Source organism: Dermacentor silvarum, chromosome 10, assembly GCF_013339745.2.
Source record: "Dermacentor silvarum isolate Dsil-2018 chromosome 10, BIME_Dsil_1.4, whole genome shotgun sequence".
NCBI lineage: Eukaryota > Metazoa > Arthropoda > Arachnida > Ixodida > Ixodidae > Dermacentor > Dermacentor silvarum.
The window spans coordinates 57,874,795-57,899,326 of NC_051163.1; the positions used below are offsets into that span (position 1 = coordinate 57,874,795).

Here is a 24,532-nt window from a genome sequence, read left to right on the forward strand (position 1 = left end):
AATGAAAGCGAGTGTACGAGATGCCAACAAAGTTGTTCACGGCCGCCATCTTTGCGACACATCTGCGGCGGTCTCTCGTTCCCGATGCCGTTTGTAGACGCACATCAGTTTCCTTTTGTATTTTCGAGTAAAAAGTCACAAGACTAGCTTTCGATTTACACTCCGGGCCCGAAAGTGACATGCGACAAGCGCGCTGACCTGCCAGCGCAGACTGGCAGATGGACAAAGAGGGGGCGTGGTGGGAAAGTACTACTGCTGCCCTTCTGGTTTTAGAACCCTTGACAGGTGGCGAACGACGCTGGACATGACAATAATACAAAGGTGTGGTCCCCGATTTAGTCTGCCGCACAGATTCGCCTAACGAGCCATAAAGATGGGAAAACCAGACATCAGTATTTTGGAGGAAATCTGGTAAGCAACACTTTCTATGTAATAAAGGATCGCCATTAAACACAGGTCTACTACTAAACTGAGAACAACCTCATTGGTATCAAGTACAGCATAACACCACTCATTTTTTGGCTTCAGAGGGAAAACAGCACTTCATTCTATTCGACGTTGTATTGATAAAAGAATATTTTCCAGAACTTCATATACTAGAAATGTGTCAAAATGAAATTTATGACTGACAGACTTAATTTGCACATAAAGAGGACAGATATAAAGCTTTGAACATGTAGAGACAGACAGGGAAACTTTCGACGCTCTGGGGGAAGGCCAAAATGTGTAAAAGCTGTCAGAAACATGCTCTTAGTAAAGTGACCACCTTGCAAACATATGGAAAACGTGATTCTTGTTTTGGCAGCAAAGTTTCACTTTATGTTTCTATCAGGCATTGGCACTTCCCCGGAACACCTCACGGTCATGCACATTCACAGTCGTAACAGTATTGCGAGGTGTGAAAATAGAACATTGTTTTTGTGCTTGTTAGTCAGAACATAACACAAACAGGCAATGTAAAAAATTATAGAATCCATTTATTTCTGCTGGTAACATGCCATCAGGTAAACAGGCTGCCACAAACATCCATCACGAACTTCTTACAGAGAACTGAAAAGAGCTTTGACATGTCGTATAGAAGTGTAGAACAGGCTTCACACATCTTAAATCTGAACTTGTTGTAATGATAATAATAAAGAGCATGAAACAAGAGGTAGTGGCCTGACTGAAAAAAATTATTCGTTATTGACCAATTCTTTCAGCTCATATTATGTTTTTATAGGTGATCTTGATTCACATATTCATAATTTAATGTTGTGTTTGTCTCCAGGCGCACATTGCATCATTCTAAACATACAGTACACTTCACACATAGGCTCTTAGGTTACTGACACTACATTGTATTCCAAAAGCTACATGAAATAAATGAACGAGAATTAAAAAAAATATTACAGTTACGAGTTATTCAATGCCGAACTCGCTATATTTTTAAAATGAGTGGTTGTGTTGATCTTCAGCTCCCGGGAGTCTCACACACACAGGCTGCTTAACACGATGCAAGTCGTTTTCAAGTGCAAACAGTTCATTTGACACAAATCACGATGTAAAGTTCTTTGGTTTTTTTTCTTGGTTTTGTTTCATCCACGAGTTGCTGATGACTTGATTCATGGACTGAACGACCAACAGTGCACCAGCCACAAAACAGGCTAAACTGACGCATGAACTCGCAGAATGAATAAAGAAATATGCAGTGCCTACTTGGTCCCTAAATAAAAATTCAACTTTCACGCTATTCTTTTTTTTTTTTCGTAGCTGCACAAAAATTGAGATTCAGGACAACATGCTGCATGCAAAATTTCTTAAGGCACTGGGTAATGACTACTATTTGAAATGTACCAACATCTTTCCATCAATCTCTACTATCACTGTGCAATTGGTGACAATACTGGACCCAGGGGCCACCTTTTATACACTTTATCTCTTGTAAAGCAAAATCTAGCACTAAGATAACAGGATATATTCGAGAGCTGCAAAGTGTAGCAGTTTTTCTAGTCTTGAAGCATAAACATTGATTAGTAAATATATATTCATGCTTCAGGATCTTCTAGGGCAGATCATCAGGTGACGTAAAGAACAGGAATACTAATTTCAAAAAAATCACAATTAAGTGATTCTTCTGGTGCTCTGAAACTAGATAGTAAGAATGGTTATTTCATCCAAGCTTAGCAATTCACCGATGAACTTTTCCCATTTACAAAGTTGTCCCTTTTCCAGTACAATCATAAACAAATGAATTTTTAGAGCTCAGTGTTGCAAGCATTACATCGCATCGTCGAAACGCCTCCCAAATCACTCCAACAGAAACCCTGAGTAAAGGGGCCTCTAACAGTTCTCATGCAACACATGCATGCATAGTGCTATCACTAGAAATTAAGTAAACATGTAAGTATAAAAAAAAAACGTACAAAAATAATAATGTCTTAAAACCAAAGTCAAACAAGAGTATAACAATAACTGTTAAATAGAGCTGTTAAAAAAATCACCAAATGGGTGCCAGCCATCTTAAAGTCGGCTAGCACGTTTTCCGGGTTCACAGGTTAGTGTTAGCAAGGCATTAAACAACAGCAAGATGGCCATCTAGAAGACATAGGCATTTTTCTACAGGAAGTCTCGCTGGTTATGTGTAGCCTAGACAAGACAAGCCATGTTAGCTCAGTTAGATTACACAACGAGCACGGAGGATTAATAATTTCTGAGTTCTCCTCGCACCTCTTAAATGCCGTTGCATTCAAAGTAGTCCTCCCATGATTGCCTAGGTGTAACGCACGCACCAAGGCTCTTTTGTGACACGGTCCATCTGGCACGACCATCAATTCAATGTCTCCTCCCAGATAGCAGGCCAGTGGTCTCTGGTGTTAGAAGACCTAGGAATTCTTTAAAAAAAAAGAAAAAAAAATGGTTTATAAATTAGAATGTTGCTCAGAAAGCCATTTTGTGCCTTGTTCAACGGACAATGCATCAAAATTGTACCAACAGCACAGATGACAAGGCAAAGTGCAGCAGACTACATAGCCTGTCCTGTTGTCAGCGCTGTTTGCATGTTGCTTTACTCAAGCCAACTAATCTTATCATCACACACTTGTGCAGTATACAGATGACTTCTGTTTAATGAGCAATAGTTAACACAACCCATCTTTGATTCGATTGTGGTTGAAATTCCCAGTTGGCATCCATGCTTTACAAGCAGGTCTGTTAACGCACAATGACTAACCCGCATAATTTTTCGTACACTCATTCTGATACCTCCTAGTTCTGACTTCAGCATTGGAAACTTAATGCAAAGCCCATAGCCAGTGTTTTTTATATCCTAGAGCATGTCTTCAGCTGTGGTTTAAGAAGGGCAATGACTAATTAATCGTATTCTTATACTAATCAGTTACAAAATCAACTTTTAATAGTTTTATTTAATAATTTACTCGTCATAGCCAGATATAAAGGTGAACAAGGCATTATCATTTTTCATGAATTAGAATGGTGTTTGGGCTTTTCAGGGTTAATTACTGCTTTTGAATAATTCAGACAAATAATTACAGTCCTGGGGAGGCCGAGTTCACAGATGTCTATATTTTGCACCCAAGACAGACATGCTACCGTTGTGCCACCGAGTCAATATGCCAAAAGAATGGAGGGGGGCACACAGTCATATCAGAAAGAAATAGCTATATGGAAATGTATTTTTTGATTAGCGCCAGGTCAAGTGCAGTTACAGATTTTAAACATCACTGACCGTCTTCTCAGCATCTTTTGATCCATACAGTCACTTTTATTGGGAGTCTCTCCGCAACTTCGTCGCATCTTGGCACAAAACAAACACCGTGAGGTTCCGAGAAATGTAAGCTAGACACCACGCATTGATTCACTGCTGGCCTTAAATTAAAATTACTTTCTGATGCTTTCCGTGCCAAAACCATGATGATCTGATTATGAGGCATGTCGCAGTGGGGGATATATATCGGATATATCGTGACCGCCTGGAGTTTTTTAATGTGCACCTAAATCTAAGTACACAAGCGTTTTTGCATTCGTTTTTGATGCGCTTTGCATCAAAATGTGGCCACCGCAACCAGGAACGAACCTGCGACTTTGAGCTCGGCAACAAAAAGTCACAGCCACTAAGCTGCTGGAAAATTAATTTACGTTTACTTTTTAATCAAAATTTCAAGAATATTCTGATATCCTTAATGCTATACCACAAACATAAGATTGCATATTTACATTTTTGATGTGCAATGCTTAATGGAGGTAACCTCTCACGGCAGCAAACAGGGGATTTTCTTAGTGCGAGGGTTATTGTTGTAAGAACTTGCAAAACTGATTAATCAATTACCACCTTTTCTGGAGCCAACTCTGTCATTTAAGTTGGGGTAAGGGTCTCACGGTGTGGGGCTTTCGACATATTGATGACATTTACTCATTAAGAAAAATGAAGATGCACTATTAATTATTGTATTACTCACCTTGATTAATAAGTCCGCAATTGAAGTTCTTGAAGACGTGAAGCAATTCAATGTGGAGATAGACTCGCATGAGAATGCAGAAGCCACCTAAAAGAAGCAAAATTGCACCAAGCATATGAACTAGGGCTCTGCTGATATCAAATTTTCAACTTCGAAGCGAATTCGAATAATGAAAACCAAGTGCAAATCGAATCGAATATTTTTTGAATACGAATACTATTGGTTCTGCAAAAATGCACTTTTTTTTCACCAGTCAGATGTACGAAAAAAAAAAAAGCTAGTTTATTGCACAGCAAATAATCGTACAGGAAAATTACGCTTTGTGGTCAACAAAAATCTTTGGTACAACACTTTTGGTTGACAGTATCATAACTGCAGTTATTTATTGTTGTCATAAAAGAAGGATAGCTGCTTGACAAGTTCGGGAAACAGGGTACCCTCCTTCATGCCACAATTCCTCTAAACAACGAAAAGAGCTGCTCGATGGACACACTAGTGTATGGTATCTGCAGGTATCTCCTCGCAAGCCGAGCCAACAGTGGGCACCATGCAAGGCCACCACTCACATGGATCTTCTTTCTGCCCCAAAATTTCATCCTAGACCTGTGCTTGTCACAGTGAAAATTCCTGCTGGTTGATGACCTTACAAAGGTCTTTCCACAGTCCGGATGTGGAGGGAGTGTCTTCAGAAGCTTTTGTTGTTGCGGACATATCTGGGTTCCTTGGAGTTGAAATGTTCCTTGCTTCTTCTAAAGCCACGTTTTTAAACTAGTTTGCCATTAAACCATCCTGGTGGTGCACAACTACTTTAGCAAAAGGGGCTAAAAACACTGCCAAGCTTGCTACTTCGTCAAATTTGTAGTTTGCAAACCTTGTGTTTTGGCACTTATTCAGATTAGTCGCTGACACGGAGGTGTCCACCTGGCAGCTAGTGTTGTCCAGATGCATGAAGAGGCAGCACAGTATGGGTACTTGAGTTGACAGTGTCGGCTAGCCATAAGCACCAGAAGGGGCTCTGTGACAGTGTCCTCTTCTCAAATACGCTTCACTGCATGTCTAATACACTTCACTGTAATGCATTCAGCATGCTTCGCCGCATAACACAGCTGTACTACGGCGAAACACTGACTTAAAAAGCGACAACGGCAATTTTCGCAGGTTTGACTATTAAAAATAGCAAAAGTGTCTTTATGGTCGAATAGAATACTCACATATTCGGATCGAACATTCGCACACCGCTAATATGAAGACATGACAAATACTATGACAAGCACTTCTGTAGTGGCCCAACTAACAGCTCCATCCAATGTCTTATGTACAAGTCATTTAAACAGCTCCATACTATGAGGAGGAACAAAGTGTTCCAAAAATGTCTCATAAGCTAGAAATTGGGAGACAGTTGCCTACATCTCCCGTAGACAACAGCCCAATGACAACCTCTGTCATACTGCATGCCAGCACACTTTCTATAGAATGCACACGATGCAAGATGCATCTGTAACTGTGTGTCCCTGAGTATGCATGCGCAGGAAATTGTATGTGAAGTGAATACGCAAATGCTAAAAGAACCCACCTGCAACAACGTGCACAACGGGTATGTCGGCGATCTGAATGGTTTTGCTCGGAAATCTGGCACTGATCTGAAATAGAAGGACAAGAAAGCTTGCACAGAATGCAGCATACCACGTCAACCTGCACCTCGGTTCCAAATTCTGCTGTAAAAATAGGTCTTAAAAAGCAGATCTGCGCACACCAGTGCATGCAGCAGCATACACAGCTAATAACTAATTCATCACCCAATCCTGTGCAATATTTATGCAATATTAAGCAAAAGCCAGCCAATCCTATGCAATCGCGTGGGAAGATGAAGCCAAAGTGCTCCACCACTGAATTGCCATGTGCGCTTATCAAAATATTATTTCACACTTAACAGTGCCTAAAGCAAAAAAGATTTAAAAATCTGAAAAAAATTTTGTTAGCAGCGAGTACCTATTCACAGTCTTCAAAACACATGTGCTTGATTACTAATTGATGCACATAGAGTATACAGTTCCAGTATTAATATCAACCACAAATCAAATATTGATGGAGAGAAAGAATTATTCAGACATCTAACATTAAATATTTGCATCATTCTCTCTTTTAAAGATTACTAATTATGCAATTACCCATAGCAAAAAACAAGCCAAGTAAAACATTTTAGGTGCGATGTGATCAAACATATTGTTGACGTTCTACTCTTTATTTTGTTTATTACTGTGGAATGCACATAACCAAACAACACTTTCCTCGGAGGACTTGGCAACCAACAGTCCCACTGCCAACAGTGAGCCCATGCATTCAAGTTTCACATGAATGAACTTTCACATAAACTAGAAGCCTTCATGATGCCCCTTAAGGCTTGTTCAAGTAAAGTGTTACTGTACTATATCTGGAATGTCATCACTCACCTCTAAAACAAGAAACAGTGGCGCTATCATGCTGAGTGCAACGTATGTGTACACCATGATTGGACGTTCTTTTCTCACCTGTAATTGCGAAGTCAAAGAAGCATCAAATCGAACTCTGGGGTTTCACGCCCCAAAGCAACACACAAGCTATGAGAGGCACCAAGGTGTTGGGATAATTTTAACCACCTGGGCTTCCTTATTGCACACCCTTCCACATCAAAATGAACTGTGCCACTTGTGACAACTGCATAGAGAAAACATCAAATTTTCCTCTTATTTTGTGCGCAGGAGAGTGAACTTTTTAAAAATACCGGTGCGATTTGTAACCACTGTATCTTGCATTTTGTAGACACTTTTCAGCCTTGCTACTTGCCCATATTTGTAATTGTATTTTATAGGCACTTTTGTATTTTGTACATACTTTTCAACCTTGATCGTACACAGTGTGAAATGTATGTGGCTGATGCGGCCCAATTAGGAAAGCCGATGCCTTAAGCGCCACTCCAGATACTGCTGTATGTATGTATACTGTGTGTCTATAAAGTTTAAAATGTAAAAAACATGTTTGAGGCTATCCTTGCTACAGTAGACAAAGGCAGCCGCTCACAACTACGTTGGCCTGTCTCGAAGACCGCCCACTTTTGGAGCGGACAATCGTAGAATGCCAGCTGATACGGTCGTCACACCAGAAGTTAGTCAAGGTGCTATTGAAGGTTTTGCATTCTAGTGGCCTATAGAGAGACTTTGATCCTATTAGAGGCTTACAGTGATGGAAGCGACATTTTACATTTTGGAGCAGCCATAAGTGTTTTCGGAGCAACTACTCGTGTTTTCGGAGTAGATGGCAAAATATGCCATATGACTCCTGGAGTTAAAGCATCGCCGAAGCGTCTCATAAATACTAATATTTATTATGAGAGATATTGCACATACATTATGAAAGCAAATTACAAGAAACAAATAATTAAGAAGATGGATGGTTGTCGAACGGGCAGTAAAATGAGCTAGATATTTAAAATACCAGTACTTGTGGCAGAAATGAGATCAAACCGGTAAAGCTGAGCACCACATTATAAAGGTAACCAACATCACATAAAACCGTTGCCAAAGCAGCAGTTGATAATTGGTACGAGATCCAAGTAATCTCAGTCACTTTCACATTTCATCAAAATAGTCTGCATGTCAAGTTCAAAAATACAGCTAAATGAGCTATATATTTGAAATGCCAGTTCTTGTGATAGAAATGAGATCAAAGCCGACAAAACTGAGCACCACAGTACTAATCATAACCACATAAAACCAACAGACAATGAAGCCAAGGAAAGCATCGGGGAAATTAAATGTGGTTGAAATTCAAATGTACAAAATAATGAAAAGGCAAATGAAAGTGGACGAAAAGATAACTTGTTGCCGGCAAGAGCCGAACCCGCAACCTCCGCATTACACGTGCGTTGCACTACCAATTGTGCTACGGCGATGGCCATCATCAATTCGTCCACTAACTTGGGTATTTATGTTTACTAGATCTATAGCCCTAGGAGCGTTAGCCAGCTCCTAGGGCTATAGGGCTCCTAGGGCTATAGAATCATGGTGGCTGGATGTGGAACATCCTTTTTAGCCCGATGGCGTCATGTAACACGTGATCTTGGGAGAGCAGGCACGTGGCTAATAAACCCTCGCATGCTACCTAATGATTTCAAGGCTGCCAGTTTCGAGACCCTCGCAATGAATAAACGAAAGAAGAAGGGTAACCGAGGGGCTCGATTTTGTTAATCAGTCAGATATCACAGTTGCCACAGCAGCAGTTGGTAATCAGTACGAGATCGAATTTCCCAGCACCGTTTCGGTGCAGGTTCAGAGCAGTTGCTAACAAAAATAACAGTTTGGAGCAGCATGTAGCAGCATTTTGCTTTTGGAGCAGTTTGGAGCGACTGGAGCAGCACTTCCATCACTGGGCCTGCTAGAGGCGTTCTCCAACCCCCTTATTTTTTTTTAATGTGTTTGCTTTCTTTCTTTGCTATTCTTTCCTTCTTTCCTGTCCCTAGTGTAGTGTAGCAAACCAGTCGCTTCTCTTTCGGTTAACCTCCATGCTTTTCCTATCTCATTTCGCTGTCTCTCTAGGCTAAAGCACACATGTACATTTTTGCATTGCATCCTCAATCTTGTGCAACCTCAGGAGTTGAATGCTAGAACCACTCTGAGCCATCATGCCATGTGGTTAAAACAACACGCACCACATCAACCAGTGCTTTTACATCTCAAAAGCAGCAAAAAGAATGTTAAACAAATGCTAAGCGGGAGAAATCCGACTCATTTGATGCAGGCTTAGCTGAAACATGCAGCTACTGTAACAAGGCAGTGCAAAATGGCAGCTGAGGGTACTACAGTGTCACGAATTCACATTTTTTTTTATCACTTTCATAGACGAGACAAATCTTTTTTTGTATGATCATTGTCTGAACAAGCAAACAATGAATGAATTAATGAATGCACACATACAAAACTGATACAATCTGATACAAAGCATCACGAAAACACTTACACCAAATGACCCAATCAACCACAGGGCAAGACTGTATGCAAGAATGATCATCAGAGTTGTGAACTGCCACAAGGAGCTATTAACACCGGCATTCAGCACCAGGATCCCAAATATGACCTGCGTCATAAGAAAATCAAAAATGTAATTTCATGCTCAGCAGCGTAACACCATAGGCATTAAGCCAATGCGGTGCCTTAAATCAGGGGCTCTCAACCATGTTGGTCCCAGAGAACCCTGCTAAGCTTCATCAAGTGCCAAGGAACCCCCACCTAGTAGAGATGCTAGGCATAGCGTGCAACACGTTTGGGGCCAACTGTGGTGGTGGACAGGCTATTTTGATGGCGACGTGCAACCTACGTGGTGCAAACTGGGTGCAATCGTCATGAGCCAAGACAAGACAGCATTGCAACCAAGGCAGTGCGGAAGCTGCAATTCTCGTCATCTCGTGACTGACTGGCGCTGACAGCGGCGAAGGCCTCGCGACTTCCTTTGCAGCACGGCCACGGCGCGCGTGTTCATCTGAAACATGCTTTGCACTACCGTGTGCACATCCGATTATTTTTTCGCCAGTGAGCTGGTCGCCAACAAATCCGCCCGCCCGCTGCAGATCCGCCCGCTGATCATCGGCAATGCATGATGTTGCCGGTGAAAGAAAGCACACTGCTATAGATTTGGAAATGAAGTGCTTCTAATCGATGAGGCGATCGTCACGAACATGCTTGCATCAGATAACGATGGCGCCAGTGACGGCGGCGATGGCAGCGATAACGCAGTAGGGCAGGATGCCTCAATGTTGTCCTCGCAGAAGGCCCTACAGCTGATTCAGTCCCACTGGGGCTTCGTTTTCACGAGGGACCTTCATGAGAGAAGGATGTTGGCAAGCTTCATGTAAAGCAAGCAAAGTTGACCGACATGGGGTTTTCTCGTGCAAGCCAGTGAGAAGTACGTGGCAAGGTGCTTGTGGCGCTCTTGCCCCAGCTTCTGGATTTCTCAAGCTGAGAGGCTGCTGCAGCAACCTTCTCACATTTTCTTAAAAGGCCCCTTTTGAGGCCACCAAAGCAATGCCTCGGCGGAGCTCGCATGTTACTTGCCGCCCGTGACCCCACTTTGCAGTTGTTTAAGCAGTGCCATTCTTGAACGCTATCAGCCGCGGCTTGTTTCATGCGATCGGAGTGCGCAGGAAGCAGAGTTAAACAGTTAAACGAGTCAACACAATCAGTAGCCAGATGGAGGAAGGTGGCCTCCCCGCCACTATGGTTTTTTCACAACAGCTCTTCCATCTGCCTATTTTCAATTTTTTCATGCCACCCAGTTATAACAATTATCGGTTACAACAATGAAATTTTCATGCCACTTGAATATTGTTATACAGTGAAATCTCGTTACTACAAACACCACATTAACAAACTTTTCAGAAATCCCCTGCTGACTTCTTATGCTTTCAATGTAAAAATGGTTCAGCGCTACGAACGTCAGAATACCGAACTTTTCAGAATAACAATCGTTACTGAGTATCCGTGTCATGTTAATAATGCCTCAGTACTACAAACTAATATTCCAAAATCTGGGGATTCTTAGATTTCTATGTATCCTTCACGGCAGCCGAAAAAGTAGGCTAGCAGACGACAAGGCGCAGAAAGCGGACAGCCGCGGGGCACGGGTTCGGAAAACCTGAGAAGGCATTCAATAAAAAAAAGCGAGAACTTATTTTTTCTTTTCTTACTGTGGAGGTGATGACGCATCAGGTTTTGCGAGCGCATGCTCTGCCCAGACAAGCCTAGCACCGAAGGTGCATCTCTTCCTTCTTTCGCCCTTCTTTCTGCGCACACCTCTTTCTTTCGCGCTTCTTTCTGCGGTCGTCGTACTAGCTACGCGTGCAGAGAAATGTAACCTTCGTACTCACAGGGATGCCACATGGTCGCACTTTGCATTTTCTGGACTGGTGTCATTTACGCATGCTTGCGCTTTTGAATAGTTCAGGTGTTCACCTCAAATGAGACAGCTGCTGTGTACACGGCAAGGAACGTGAAAAACAAAAAGAACAAGAAACACTTCACTTTGGAGGCGACATGGAGCTCCCTCTTTGTCAGTAGTTTTCTCAGTGTCGGCATCTGCTTTTCGCGCTTCACTCTTATTATACGGTGCTTTGGCGGTGTGTGGCGGCGGAATCTATGGAAAACAGCAACAGCGCAGGCCGAGAGCCAACAGCAACGTTTTTGTGGATAGCTCAAACGGTGACAACTTGTGAACTGATGGGTCGGTAGGCAGAATACTTAATTTTGGGGCTTTCACTATAACGACCTTTCAGAATAACATACGATTTTCGGCAGTCCATGCATGTAATTTGTTATATCTAGATTTGATTGTAAGTGGGTTTGACTGCATTCAAACTTTAATCCTGAAATATTCATGTAATGGCAGCCAAAACTTTGGCTACCATTATATTATGCTGTGGTGGTGGTGCTGTGGTTAGGTTTGAATAATTATTAGAATCTAAAAAACTCCGTTCTGCAAAATTTGTTTGCGGCGACTGTATATTCGTATTCTTTTGAAATCAGTTTTGTCTTGAACAAAACACAAAGTGAAAATCGTAAAGTTATTGGTGTAATTACAACACTCGTAAACAAGCTAAAAAATTGAGCATTCTATAACGAAATTGTAAACGTCGGCAGATATCAATGCGGCAACTTACATATGACACGAACTCCAGTTTCAGCATGGCGAGAAACTTGCAGAATGATCTGTACATCTCTGGAGAAAAGAAAAAAAAAAAAAATAAATAAATACACTCGAGCATTGCCTCACGTTTTAGGACTGGCATCAGAAGCAAGTCAGTAGTGTTACGAATTTGTTCAAATACAGCTTGGGTAGATGCAGAGGTGAGAGAAGTCGTTAAAAATATTTGTGCAGATACAACATACCTGTACATGTTGAAATCTATGTGAAGCCATTAATTAACGCTGCACAACCAACGTCAATGTGTAAAACATTGTATACCAACATTGTGTTTACTTACAACACATAATCCCATGCAATGTTTATGTTTATAAGATACACTGTTCACGAGCTATGCCAAAATGCAACATCAAATCAGGGCATATGCGCAGTGTGGGACATCGATGCAGTGATGTCGTGAGGATGAAGGTGATGTGTGATGCTTGTCGAGGGAAAATTCGTGATGAGAGGAGCGTAAGCACGGATAGATATGACACATATCTAAATAAAGTTAAACTTCAATACAACGAAGTATTTAACTTTTCGTAACCTCTTGTCCACAGAACACCATGTATTTAGAACCTCAATATAACAAAGTGTGTTTGTATGTGATTTCAATATAAAGAAATTTCACTGTCGCCGAAAAGGAATGCCGAGGCAGTAAATGGAAACTTCCGCAGACGCATATGGTCAAAGGATTCAATTACAAGTGGCTGCTTGCAAACGCACCTCAAATGCGCGGCATCACAAGAGCGACCGCTGAAGTGAAGCCGCATCATGTTTCGTAATAAGTCCAAGTGCAATAAGATCCTATTGCCCCCCCCCCCCCCCCCCCCGTACAACACGTGCTTTAGGTTCAAGTGAAAGCATGCGAGGGTGAGACACGAAGTGCCACCTTCTCATGCAAGCAAAAGGAAAGAGGGGGAGGGGAGCAAGCTCGCAGCAACGCGATCAAGCGCGCGCGAGGGGGCGGGGTGCGAGTCAGCGCACGTCTCAGCCGTGGATGTACAGGGCTGTAAGCGCACCTGAGCGCGATACGCAGCCGTACGCCCTGCTTACATTTTTAACAGTGCGACCAGCAGTTATATTTTCTTCGTCTGCCACACTCCATACTTTGTCATTGTTTTAGTTTAGTCTTTTCACTTTCCTTCCCTCCTGCCTACCTTCAATTTCTACGTTTCTGACAACTCCTTCCTGAAGGAGGAGGGGACAGAAAAATTGTCACATACCATGTGTGATACACCATGCAGGTTGCAATAGGCAGGTGCCTCGTATGGGCAGGTGTAGTGCCTCAACGAGGTGGCTGCTGCCAGCATTTCTCTTTGCTTTCCTTTTCTCCCTTTCAATTGTAATAATTGTTGTGTCTCTACAGCCGTAGTTGGCTGCCGACGATTTATTACACTCAAGGAAACAGAAACATATTAGGAGACAGTAGTCCAGGCGTCGGAGAAAACACTGGCGAGGCGTTCGTTCCGTGAGGCACGCTCGTGCCAGAGCGCCAGTGCCTTCGCGCGCGCACTTCATCGTTGTCGTCCCTGGTGACATATCAATAATAATAATAACAATAAAAGTAAGTCAAGTAAGAAAGGCCTATGCGCTCATGAGACATTCATTACATTACTCGAAATTTTCATTCTAATGCATTGTTACTTCCTATTACTTGTTTTCTCCCACCACAGGTTGCGGGTTCGAGTGCCTTAATTAACTCTACCTTAATTAACTTCACCCTAATTAACACCAAGAGTCGTTGGTTCAAGTGACTAAATGAACTATATCTAAATTAACTGCCCCTTATTTAACTTCGCCTTAATTAACACTAAAGGTCGTCGGTTTGACTCCCACCAATGGTCATGGGTTCAACCATCAATGGTGGCACCATCGATTTTGGTGCAATTTAATTTTGGTGCAATGACGCCGGACGGTCAAATTTTCGTCCCATGAGCCTCGTCTAAGGCTTTCACCTTAATAATTTGGCCGAGTTCCATTCGTTTAGTATTGATGAGACTAACTGCTCTAGATCTGTCAACTTCAGAAATGCATTTTTATAGCAAATAAATTGTTCCTGTTAACTTAGGGCAATACTGTGTTTTCTCGCACGTGCAGCGCTCGGCGCCGTGCTTTTGCGGTCTGAGCGCGTGCACAGCAGCGCGCTACATTACGCCAAGAGACAGCTGACACAGCCCCGTGGCTCACTAAGCTCGTACCCGTGATGGTCACTTTTCCTGTGAGGTACCAGACCCCCCATAACTTGACCTTGAAATGTCAAACGTGTTCAAATTCAAACCCCAGAAGTGCATGCAAGCATATTCCACATTCGAAAAGTGCAACCACCTTGAAACTTCTTTAAGAATTCGCAACAGACACAAGAGCTCTCTTTAGTGACGTGCAAAGTGCTGACCACAATTTTTCAGGCACTCAACGCAACAGCCATAGATGCAAGAGCACTGCAATGGCGGCGACACATTCTTTATCTTACTCCTTGATGTATCTGCCTCGTCAAGTTTCCAGCTAAAATGTAAATGGGATACTACATAGAAGTGATGTTGTTTGCCTTATTAATAAATCAAACCAAATATAATAAAAAAGATTGACAGATATAATAAATAATAATATAATAAATAAAACCACATCGTGGGATTTAACATATCAAAGAAACACACATGCTATGGGGAACACCATAGTGTAGAGTGGCCTCCTTTCCAACCTCCTGGGGTTCTTGAATATACACACAAATCTAAGTACACATGCTTGTTTGGCATTCTGCCCCGAATGTAATGAAGGCAGAATGCAATGGCGGGTCGGAATTGAGCCCACGACCTAGTGCTCAAGCAGTGGTGCACCACAGTCACAGAGCCAATGTGGCGAATTTGTCTTTTTAACAGTAATAATGTTTATTAGAATACAGCGCCAAGTGTTACAGTGAATGATCCAGACCATAAAGGCATTCTTACAGCAGAACTTGAGCAAGAAAAAAGGAGTAGTAAGTGCAAATCGTTTTTTTTTTTTTTGTTTTTTTGTGATGCGCATGGGAAGATGCAGGTCTCTGTTTAATCTAATCAATGATTAACCATTGCCCTATAGCCTCTTGAATCATTGTTCTAACAGAGGTACATTTTAATTAAATGTAGGAAAATCCAGCTAAATCCAGCTCTTGACTCATTTGAGTGTAGATTTAGCATGCACATAACAAACCCATGTGTCTATGCTTGGTTCAAAGACAGGATATGTTATTGCGCGAGGCTACATCATAGCTCAATCAAAGGTGTCTGCAATAAGGACACAGCAAGCATGTTACTTGATTTCTTTTTTCACACCTTCTAAACTGTCTTTTGCACTGTGACACACTCGTTTCGCATGCTTCTTTAAAGCAGTCTGCATCACTAAAGCCCAAATACAACCAATATTGTGCTGTGTTATATACCCGAGTGAAAAAAAGAAAGAGAAAAGAAAGCAGAACAGAGAAAGAAAGGCCTCACCGATCATTCCTTCAGCGACTCCGACAAGCACAAATTCTGTCCAAGTCGGATGAAACACAGCCTTGATGGCAAGGATTGCTGATACGCTTGTCAGCGTTGCGGACACTAGTGCTCGATACTGCAAAAAAAAAAAAAAAAAAAGAAAGAAACCATGCGTCTGCACCACAGGTTGTCCGAAACACACTGCTCAAGTACTTGCAGTCACTTCGTGTTGAGAAGAATGCAGCAGCCTCATTTCAAGAAAAAGTGACACAGCCAAGGAGGTATAAACCAATAATAATAATAATCCTCGTCATCTTGCAGTGTAGTACATGTCAAGACATTATGAACAGATACGAAACAAGCTTTATGTAAAAACCATGTAACACGGGTGGTGACACAGTGTGATTATTGCCATTTCGCATTTTTATAGCACTAATTAAATTGTGCACTTGTGGTCTCTCTTTCTCTTTCTTCTTTCCTTTTTTTTCTTTTTCTTTTTTTTAGGGGAAGACGAGGGCTACTATGTAACGTGATATCAAAGTTACGCTGTTACTATTTATCTGTTAAAGAAATAATATAACTTTTTTTTTTTTTTTTCAATTGTACGACCTGTGCATATCAGACTGCAGAAGTATAATACCAGGACTAGCGTTCGGTCTTGCATTATGCATTAATAAGTTTGTCAGCTACTAAGTACTGTCTTCTAAAATATCTTGTCGTGCTATCATGTATTCATCAGATTAAAAAAAAATTAAATTATAGGGTATTACGTGCCAAAACCAGTTCTGATTATGAGGCACGCCGTAGTGGGGGACTCCGGAAATTTGGCCCACCTGGGGTTCTTTAACGTGCACCTAAATCTAAGTACACGGGTGTTTTCGCATTTCGCCCCTATCGAAATGCGGCCGCCGTGGCCGGGATTCGATCCCGCGACCTCGTGCTCAGCAGCCCAACACCATAGCCACTGAGCAACCACGGCGGGTATTCATCAGATTAGCGCAGATCTTTTACCCACTTGTGCTCCACACTCATACTCCACTTATACTATTCCTGATTGTTCTTTGTTAACTTTTTATCGAATCTACTGTATTGTGCGGGAAAACTTTTTTTGCCGTGCCTGCAAGAATTCCTTATGGAATTGGCAGTATGTCTGAATAAATATGGAAATAACCTATCAGACATGTCAAAGCAAATAATGAGGCTCACATGACTATGCTCAGCAACATATGCGAGATCAAAAGAAAATGCTAGTGCAGTGGACAGTACAGGCAGCTTGCCATCATCGTGTACAGCGAATGAAATACGGTAACAGTAATGCACCACACAATAAGGTCAGTAATTAAATAATTGAATTCTGGGGTTTCACGTGACACAACCACGATTTCATTATGAGGCACGCTGTAGTGGGGGACTCTGGATTCATTTTGACCACCTGAGGATCTTTAACATGCATCCAAAGCATGGCATGCACGAATATAGAAAGCAACCCCCCCCCCTTCCCCCCCCCCTCCCCCTTCACAAGGATTAACAACAATTTTAACATATTCCACATGGTACATTTTATGGTTGGAGCCAAGACATCATTAGGGATAGCATGGATAACATTAAATAGTTGGCAAATACAGAAACTTCTTCAAGGTTTGCCATAAGTGAGGGTAATAGTACTTAGCTGAAATAGGCACCGCAATATACAAAAATATTTCATTACAAAATGACGGACAATGAGGCTGTTCACGTATTTGCTGCAAGCAGCATTAAAGGAGTGTGGCCGATAGCATTGTGTACGTGCTAGCAATGTCATTCTCTTACTTATTTTGATTACAAGTTTCTTAATTTCCATGGAAAATTCTGGCTAACGTTTGCACACTAATTGTAACTACAAGTTTCTACAGCAAATATTTCAATGAAAAATTTTGGTTAACATACACACATGCAAAGCAATTAGTACAAAGTAAGCACCCTGTGGGCTAAGTTTGACATTTTTTGAATATAGTGTAAATGACAGAACGCAACGAAAGCTATTTTCACCCTGTAATGTGACCACAATTTTTGTGATTCAAGTATTTGAAGATGTTACAGATACATGAATGGAGTTTCCAATCTAAGCTTGACATTAAGCTTGGCAAAAACAGTAGTGCGCACAAGCTGGTTTGTTTTTTCATAATTTGAAACTATTTTCGAGCGAAATACTGATTATGATTTTGTGATGCAAGGGACAGATACGGCCAAAGAGCGCCAAGCTAGTTAAGGTCGATTTACTACATTCTTTGCTAAGTCAGTTCTATCTGAAATCAACAATGTATGGATGAGTGTTCTGCTTATCGTATTGAGAAAGAGGCCTTAGCTAATAAATGGTGTATGGGCAACAAACAGCACTTACAATATTAAGCAAAGAGTCGTGATAGCCTCCACTATCGCCTTCCCCTTCAGTGCTGTGTGTATAGTTGTACATGCCAGGATAGTAAATCAAAAGCACCAATGAAAATAATGTTTAAAATGTGTCACAAACATTTTAAAACACTTCTGATTGGACCTGTGCTGCAAGTTTAACAATATGTGCAAAACTTTCTAGAAAAAATAGTTGGAAGGTGGACGACTGGGTGTTTGCTTTCGGAGTCGGCATGTTGTCATACACTGAGTTCCCTGCTTTTTGTTTTTTTTTTTTTTTGCAATGTTTTACATCAGGCAAAATTTCTGGTTGTTTGACAGGTGCTTTCCAAGTACGGTTGACATGAAATAACTGATGTTCTCACATATGACGTTCCTGTAAAGCGTTCTCGCTGTAGAGAACACAGACTTTACAGATCTCGCTGAAGAATTCAAAATTCTTAATCCGTTCTGCAGCGGTACACTTTTCATGAATCCGAAGAAGCAGGGAATGCATGAAACTGAATTTTCAATGAACAGAATTAATTGACTCCTAAAGGGAATATGGATTGCTGGCACGATGATAACATTTAACACAATGAGTAAAGATTTGTGACAGTCTTCACCGACAATCTACCTGGTGACCAATTTAGTCACGAATGACACCTGCAAGGGCAAAATTTCTTACCACAATGAGCAGAGAGCTGCCATCGTCTCCAGACACATAGTACTCCGTGACACTGTACACAGACGCCAACACCATGCAGGCTACGTGCAGTACTATCTCGTATTGGTGCTCCAAAAGAACTCCGGAGATGCCAAACCATGCTCCGAATGCTGGCAATGAAGAAGAAAAAAAAATGGCAAACTTGAGCCACTCATTAAGCCCTGAACTCGACTACACCAACGGCTACTGCCCCAACTCTCTCGCATACCCCAAACTTTGCACATAACAACTACACCGCTGGTGACCTGGGATGAACGCTAGGGCTGGTTGGTTCGACACTAAGAACACACATCCAATGCATGTGTGAGTCTTACGTGTTCCTTTGATCCATGTCCTTTGCAGCTGCTGTACCATTTCTAATGCTAAATTTTATGCAAGCTTCCCCAAGTGTATGATGACAATAACAAGATGATTATGACAATAACAGTAGCCCGATAGTGATCAGATAAAATCAAATTACTTCGTTTAGCACTGCAAAGCAAGTCAGTGAGTTATGAGAGATGCCATGGCGGGGAGTTCCCCAAATTATTTTTACCTCTTACAATTCCTCAATGTGGACTTAATTTTAACTGCACGAGCATTTTTGCACTACGCTCTCATCAAAGTAAGGCCATGACTTCTCCAAACCAAACCTATGACCCCACAGCGGGTGAATGCCAAGAAGAGGCCAAGTATTGTGCTTAGCAGCAGAAAGCCATAGCCACTAAGTCATTGCCATGCACAAGTTATGAGAATACTTGGAGCAGCACGAAAAGACGGGACAAGAGTAGACAACACGAGCGAATACTAAGAACAACATCTATCTGAAAAGACACATAAATTATATACCAGGTGAACATGCGCAAACAGTCAGATTTGTATCTTCAACTAGTTTATCTATATATTTGTGTGTCCTTTAAAATAAAAGTTGCTGTCACCCTTGCCTGTCTCTTTGTGCCGTCTCCAGGTATTCTCGTTATATGAACTAATGAGCTCACTTTACAGCTCTTCTGTAGGCGTAAGTTTTTTCCTGCATTTACACTATCTTCTGGTGCGCCAAATTTTTGGTTGTGGTTAAAAAACGAAAGACCAAATGACTGCTACAGGAGAACAAAATGTCCAGTAAAGCTTGACTTAACGTTTTCCTTTCGCGAACAAAGGCGCCTAGCCTAAACCTAACAATTCGCACCGCCTTTGCAATGCAGTTTATGCGCGCAACGCAAAGGTATCAACTAACCCACACAAAAGAGAACGATGACATCGAAGGCGAACGGGTCGTAGGGCTGCAAAACGACTTCGCTGCTGTCAATCGAGGTGGTGTTGAGGGGGATGACGAGCACTTCTTGCGCAGACTGGATGAGCAGCGGGAAGCCCATGCCGAGTTGCACAAAAATGTTGACGACATTACAGAAGAGCAGCAGCAGCTCGTGCCAGGTGTACTTAAGGAACAGGACGCTCTGCAGTTGAAAGGGAAGCGCCACGTCAACGTAAACAACTGTGTCACACACTTTTTTTTTTTACACAGGCGGTGATTTTAAAGTGTATCTTTCTTTGCCTGTTGCTTCCACTTTGCAAGTGCTGGCTGGTGCTGTCTTGCCAAGTGCACGTACACAACTTGGGTCGCTGAGAATGTGCCTGAATAGACAGCTTGGAACACGTGCATGTGCAAATGAGCATGGTAAGTGAACATTCTTGACCAGAACAGATATGTGCCACAGAGTAGGTGCGTGAATAGACAAGCTGAACAACAGGCAAGAAGTGAATAAGTCCGTAACAGAGAGGTTAAGAAGTGGGAAACAAAAGCATCTGGGCATGGGGGGAAAGTGAAAGGAACAAAATGGCACCAGACAGTGCCTTGAGCGAGGAGCACTGAGCTAATAGAAGTGAAGAAGAAAGAGAAGTGAAGTGAGGGCATTTTGGTAAACATCAAGGAAAGCTTTGCTTATCACTGATTTACAGATAGGCATGTGATCAGCCAATTTTCTTTCCTCAATGTTAACAGTACCTTTGCATAAACATCACCTGTGGCAGATAGCACAACTTTAATGACCAAGGCAAACTGCTCATGGTGGCAGACACTGAAGGAGTACCGAGGCAACATTTTTTTTTTTTACTTGTCATTTCTTTAAGCGAACGAAGGTTCAAGAACAAGGAGCATCGCTGCAGTGAATGTTTTGAAAGGAGACTTGTGTTCTTCTGGGCAACAACTGCTTTTGTTAGCAGCGTTTTTATGTAGAGTCTGTTTCACACTTCGGGGAAAACTCGGAGTGCATTGCAAGGCGCTCCGAGTTTTCCCCTAAGTGTGAAACAGACTGCACGTGTAGTTCACTCTCTGCAACCCTCAAAGGGGAGGAGGAGGATACTAAGCCGGTGAGTGGTATGGGGTAACTAATGTCAAAAAAAAAAAAAGAGAGAGAACATGGTAGAAGGCCAGAAATAAAAGCGCAGGGACAAAGGGAAGCTTGGAGATATGAAAGAAACAGGGAACACTGGGGGTACTGGTGCTTGGTTCTTTCCAGGTATGCAGGTAAGCACCAAAAAGAAAAAGAATTGACACACACAGGCAGAATGGTGGCACCTATAACCTGCATATACCTATGCATGTAAATTCTCCGTGCGTAAGGCCTCCATCTTCCTGTAAACGTCTGTTTTATTTGGACTTATACGTGTAAGATATCGCACGTGAAGAACATCGCCCTAAGGCATAATGTAAGCGTAGTTTTTTTCAGTGCCTTGTTGGTTGTCGAAGATCTGCAATATGATCAGTAAGTGGGGGAAAATAATCTGAAGAATCACGAGGTACAATACACCAAGTGCAAGTAAGGCATAGTATAGCAAATTTGCCAGTGTTTTAATGAAATAGTACGTGAACATAACTTGAATGTGGGGAATTAGCCCAGTGGGCTTTAGTCAACCGTTGTGAGCTGCCAATACACGCCGCTTCTGAAGCAAACAATGTTTCGGAGAAAATCCCCTCGATAAACTGAAGAGCAAAATATACCAGAAGCTTACTTCATCAATCAGGCAAGGGAAAGTGTGTGAGCGCAACTAGTGTAGCCATCCAGGATAAAGAGATTAACTTTCTGCAAGATAATGCTTAGCTAATGATGGAAGTGATGATGATGATGTATGTATGCATAAAACCACAGTTATAAGTAGTACACCGTCCCCTGTGTTCGTGTTATTCATGTGTCTCCATGTTTCGCTGCTTTTGCACTAAACAACATGAGTCTCAGCAAGCACCAACTGGCGCAAGTCAAGATTCTGTCGCCTAAGGCATACTACTACGCTGCGTGCTCAGGTCTCATTCTGAACAAGATTATGACAATTCTATGAACGAGACAAACACCAATGTACATATTTTCATGCTATGATGATACTCAATCTCATGGTAAATGTGCTTAACATACACACCCGAGTCGATCTTCAGTTCTTTGAGATGCAATGCACATGCACCACCCACTGAAAATGTCTTTACTTCTATACAGATGCATCTCAGCAGCAAGGCATTCCTCTGTACATCGTTTTTCTGTGTAGTGCCACGCCCAGTAAAGAAAGACAATCGAATATGTATGAAAAGCATAGGTTGTATTTGACAAATATGAGAGTACACAGGTTTGCTTCTTTTTTTTTTTTTTTTCAGAATGGCCGTGTTTTGCCTTGCATATGCAACGAGTGCCAAGCAAGGTAATTACTCATTATAATAGTTACCCACCAACCGGCATGGCGTGCCCACCCTGATCGTTACCTTAATTGATACGTCTTCTCACTTGATATGTACTATCGCTATTTACATACGCGCTGCAACCACGTCGAAAAAATATTATCCGGGACGTTCCGTACAGCCCAGTTAAAATTAAGTTTATTGTTAATTTTCAGCTGTTGTTGCTGCCACCCTTAGCATGTTTCTTTCCTCCACAAACGAATCCGCAATATAAAGCAGAACGCCTAATTAACAGCAGTGGAATCATATTCGCATACAAATTTTGTAGTTAGCACATCGCCGTTAAGCTATATTTATACTTGCAGTATTTTCTTATTCGTTCCGTTCACCTTGCAGTGCGAATCAACTAGGATGACACGTAACGCACCAGCAGCGTACGCAAAATAATTTTCTAAACCACCTAACACCTTTCGGGTAATACGCCATTTTAAGCCCGTTCAAAGTTCCGTTCGGTAGTCTCTTTTTGCCACAAGCTACACGAATTCTTGAGTGCTACGACTTCCAAAAGGTAGGAAGGCTTAAGACGCACAACGCCGGTTACTCTATCGCGTGCGCGAGTACATAAGTGTCCAATCAAATCAGCACCTATCAATCAGCGATGCTTAAGTTTATCTCGGGTGGACCGATGTTTACTTACGCCGCGGTAGAGCCTTGTGTAAGAGCCAGAATTGTCGTATGCGGGCAAGAAGTCTACCCGAGGCATTGCCGCCTGTTATCACCATACACATAACTGTCATCTGAGAACTCGCATGTAATCTGCTGGCGTTAGCGGGAAGCACGTGCTTTCTTGTTTTGTTTGTGTTTCACACCTTCATTTCCCTCTCCACGCCTTTGATGATGATGATGATGCCCTGTGGCAAATGATGTTCACAACATAAGCACCATGACGTCGACATTTTTTTTTTTTTTTTGTGCCTACAGTACGGCAAAAGCATGGCCTTCGATATTAGTTTTATTAGTCCGAGATTGCTGTCGCGACGGTTGTTGTTGGCGCCCACTATACAGCAAAAGCACGGCCTTCGAGATTGCTTTCCGTTAGAGCCGTCGCGAGGGGGGGCGCGGTCTCGCGCCCACGGCACCGTGGCTGCAGTGGCGACAGCTTCTAATAAAATTGAAGGGTTTTATGTACCAAGGCCACATCTGGATCGCAGTGCGGAGATATGCGGTGCACTTGGGGACCGTGAGCGTTGAATGGGAGAAATACGGGTGGCGACACCAACGTGAACTTCCCGCACCAACTCCTCGTGACATCAGAGATTTTGGCAGCGTCTGACGGGGGAAGGGCAATCGTTTAATCCTAATCGAAACATACAACACTGCACTCGGCCAGCCAGCCAGCCAGCCATGGCTGGCATGTTAAAGCAACAAAATGTCTTTGCCCTCAGCAGCAGAGCACCATGGTCCATTGTCACAATTACAAATGTTAATAGACTACCATATTTATTCGAATATAGTACGGCCTCTTTCTTTTTTTTGAAAATGAGCTATCGACCTATATTCGTGACCAAATAATCTGCACCTATATTCAAGAACAAAGCTAGCAATACTACTGAGCTAACAGAGTTCCTTCGCTGCGCACACAGTAAAGTCAGTCTGGAGATTATCCATACTGGCTTTAAGAATGCTGCATATCTAACGCGCTCAATGGCACCAAAGACAACACTGTTTGGGGTGCCAAGGACACCTGTGAAGCATCCAACAAGGATGACTTCCCTGGCAGTTCCAACGAGGATGCAGCTTGTGACATCGACTAGCGAGATTTAGTAGCTGAGCTACAGTATATAAAGGTGTGTCATGCTCAAAGCATTTCGGCTGTCTAAAAAGATCTGGGTCGACCTATATTCTAACTATTATTTTTATATTTCCCGGCAAGTTCAATATACAGGGGTCCAACAATATTTCTGTTCGACCTATATTCAAGTCAATTTGACAGTTTGTGATTTATACAACAGCTTTTAGCTGCTGCCAGGCTAGAGAGGTTTAAAAAGAGAAAAGGCAACCATTGGAAATTGATACCTGTGATGCCCACATTCATCTGTTAGTGTTCTGCATGATCAGATAAGAGCTGCACTATTTGTTTTCCACTCACAATACTGCTATTATGCATTTTCTT

The 24,532-nt window shown here is 42.2% G+C and overlaps 1 protein-coding gene across 3 annotated transcripts; it reads right to left on the minus strand.

Annotated features, from left to right (window-relative positions):
* Positions 1-970: 970 nt before the first annotated feature.
* LOC119431984 (uncharacterized) lies at positions 971-24,436 on the minus strand. Of its 3 annotated transcripts, XR_007463762.1 has the most exons (11): positions 23,057-24,436; positions 19,933-20,152; positions 18,678-18,826; positions 15,641-15,758; positions 12,142-12,200; positions 9,450-9,566; positions 6,908-6,985; positions 6,031-6,097; positions 4,458-4,544; positions 2,076-2,873; positions 971-1,842 (listed from the first exon to the last, which is right to left on the minus strand). XR_007463762.1 is itself a non-coding variant. In XM_037699425.2 (10 exons), exons 1-10 carry the CDS (start codon positions 23,120-23,122, stop codon positions 2,815-2,817), a joined length of 1,020 nt encoding a protein of 339 aa, XP_037555353.1. In that variant the 5' UTR covers positions 23,123-24,436; the 3' UTR covers positions 971-2,814. The 3 variants fall into 3 exon arrangements, 2 of the variants coding, with proteins under 2 accessions (XP_037555353.1, XP_049512858.1); XM_037699425.2 differs by having other exon boundaries at positions 971-2,873; XM_049656901.1 differs by lacking the exon at positions 19,933-20,152 and having other exon boundaries at positions 971-2,873.
* Positions 24,437-24,532: the final 96 nt, after the last annotated feature.

What these genes read in the sequence shown, in the direction of transcription:
- LOC119431984 (XM_037699425.2), bottom strand. Translation starts at nt 23,122, where the DNA reads ATGCCTCGGGTAGACTTCTTGCCCGCATACGACAATTCTGGCTCTTAC. An exon ending in CACTGTTTCTTGTTTTAGAG is followed by an intron (nt 6,098 to 6,907) that starts GTGAGTGATGAC and finishes CTTCTATTTCAG; the next exon opens with ATCAGTGCCAGATTTCCGAG. An exon ending in TTGCGGACTTATTAATCAAG is followed by an intron (nt 2,874 to 4,457) that starts GTGAGTAATACA and finishes TTTTTTTTAAAG; the next exon opens with AATTCCTAGGTCTTCTAACA.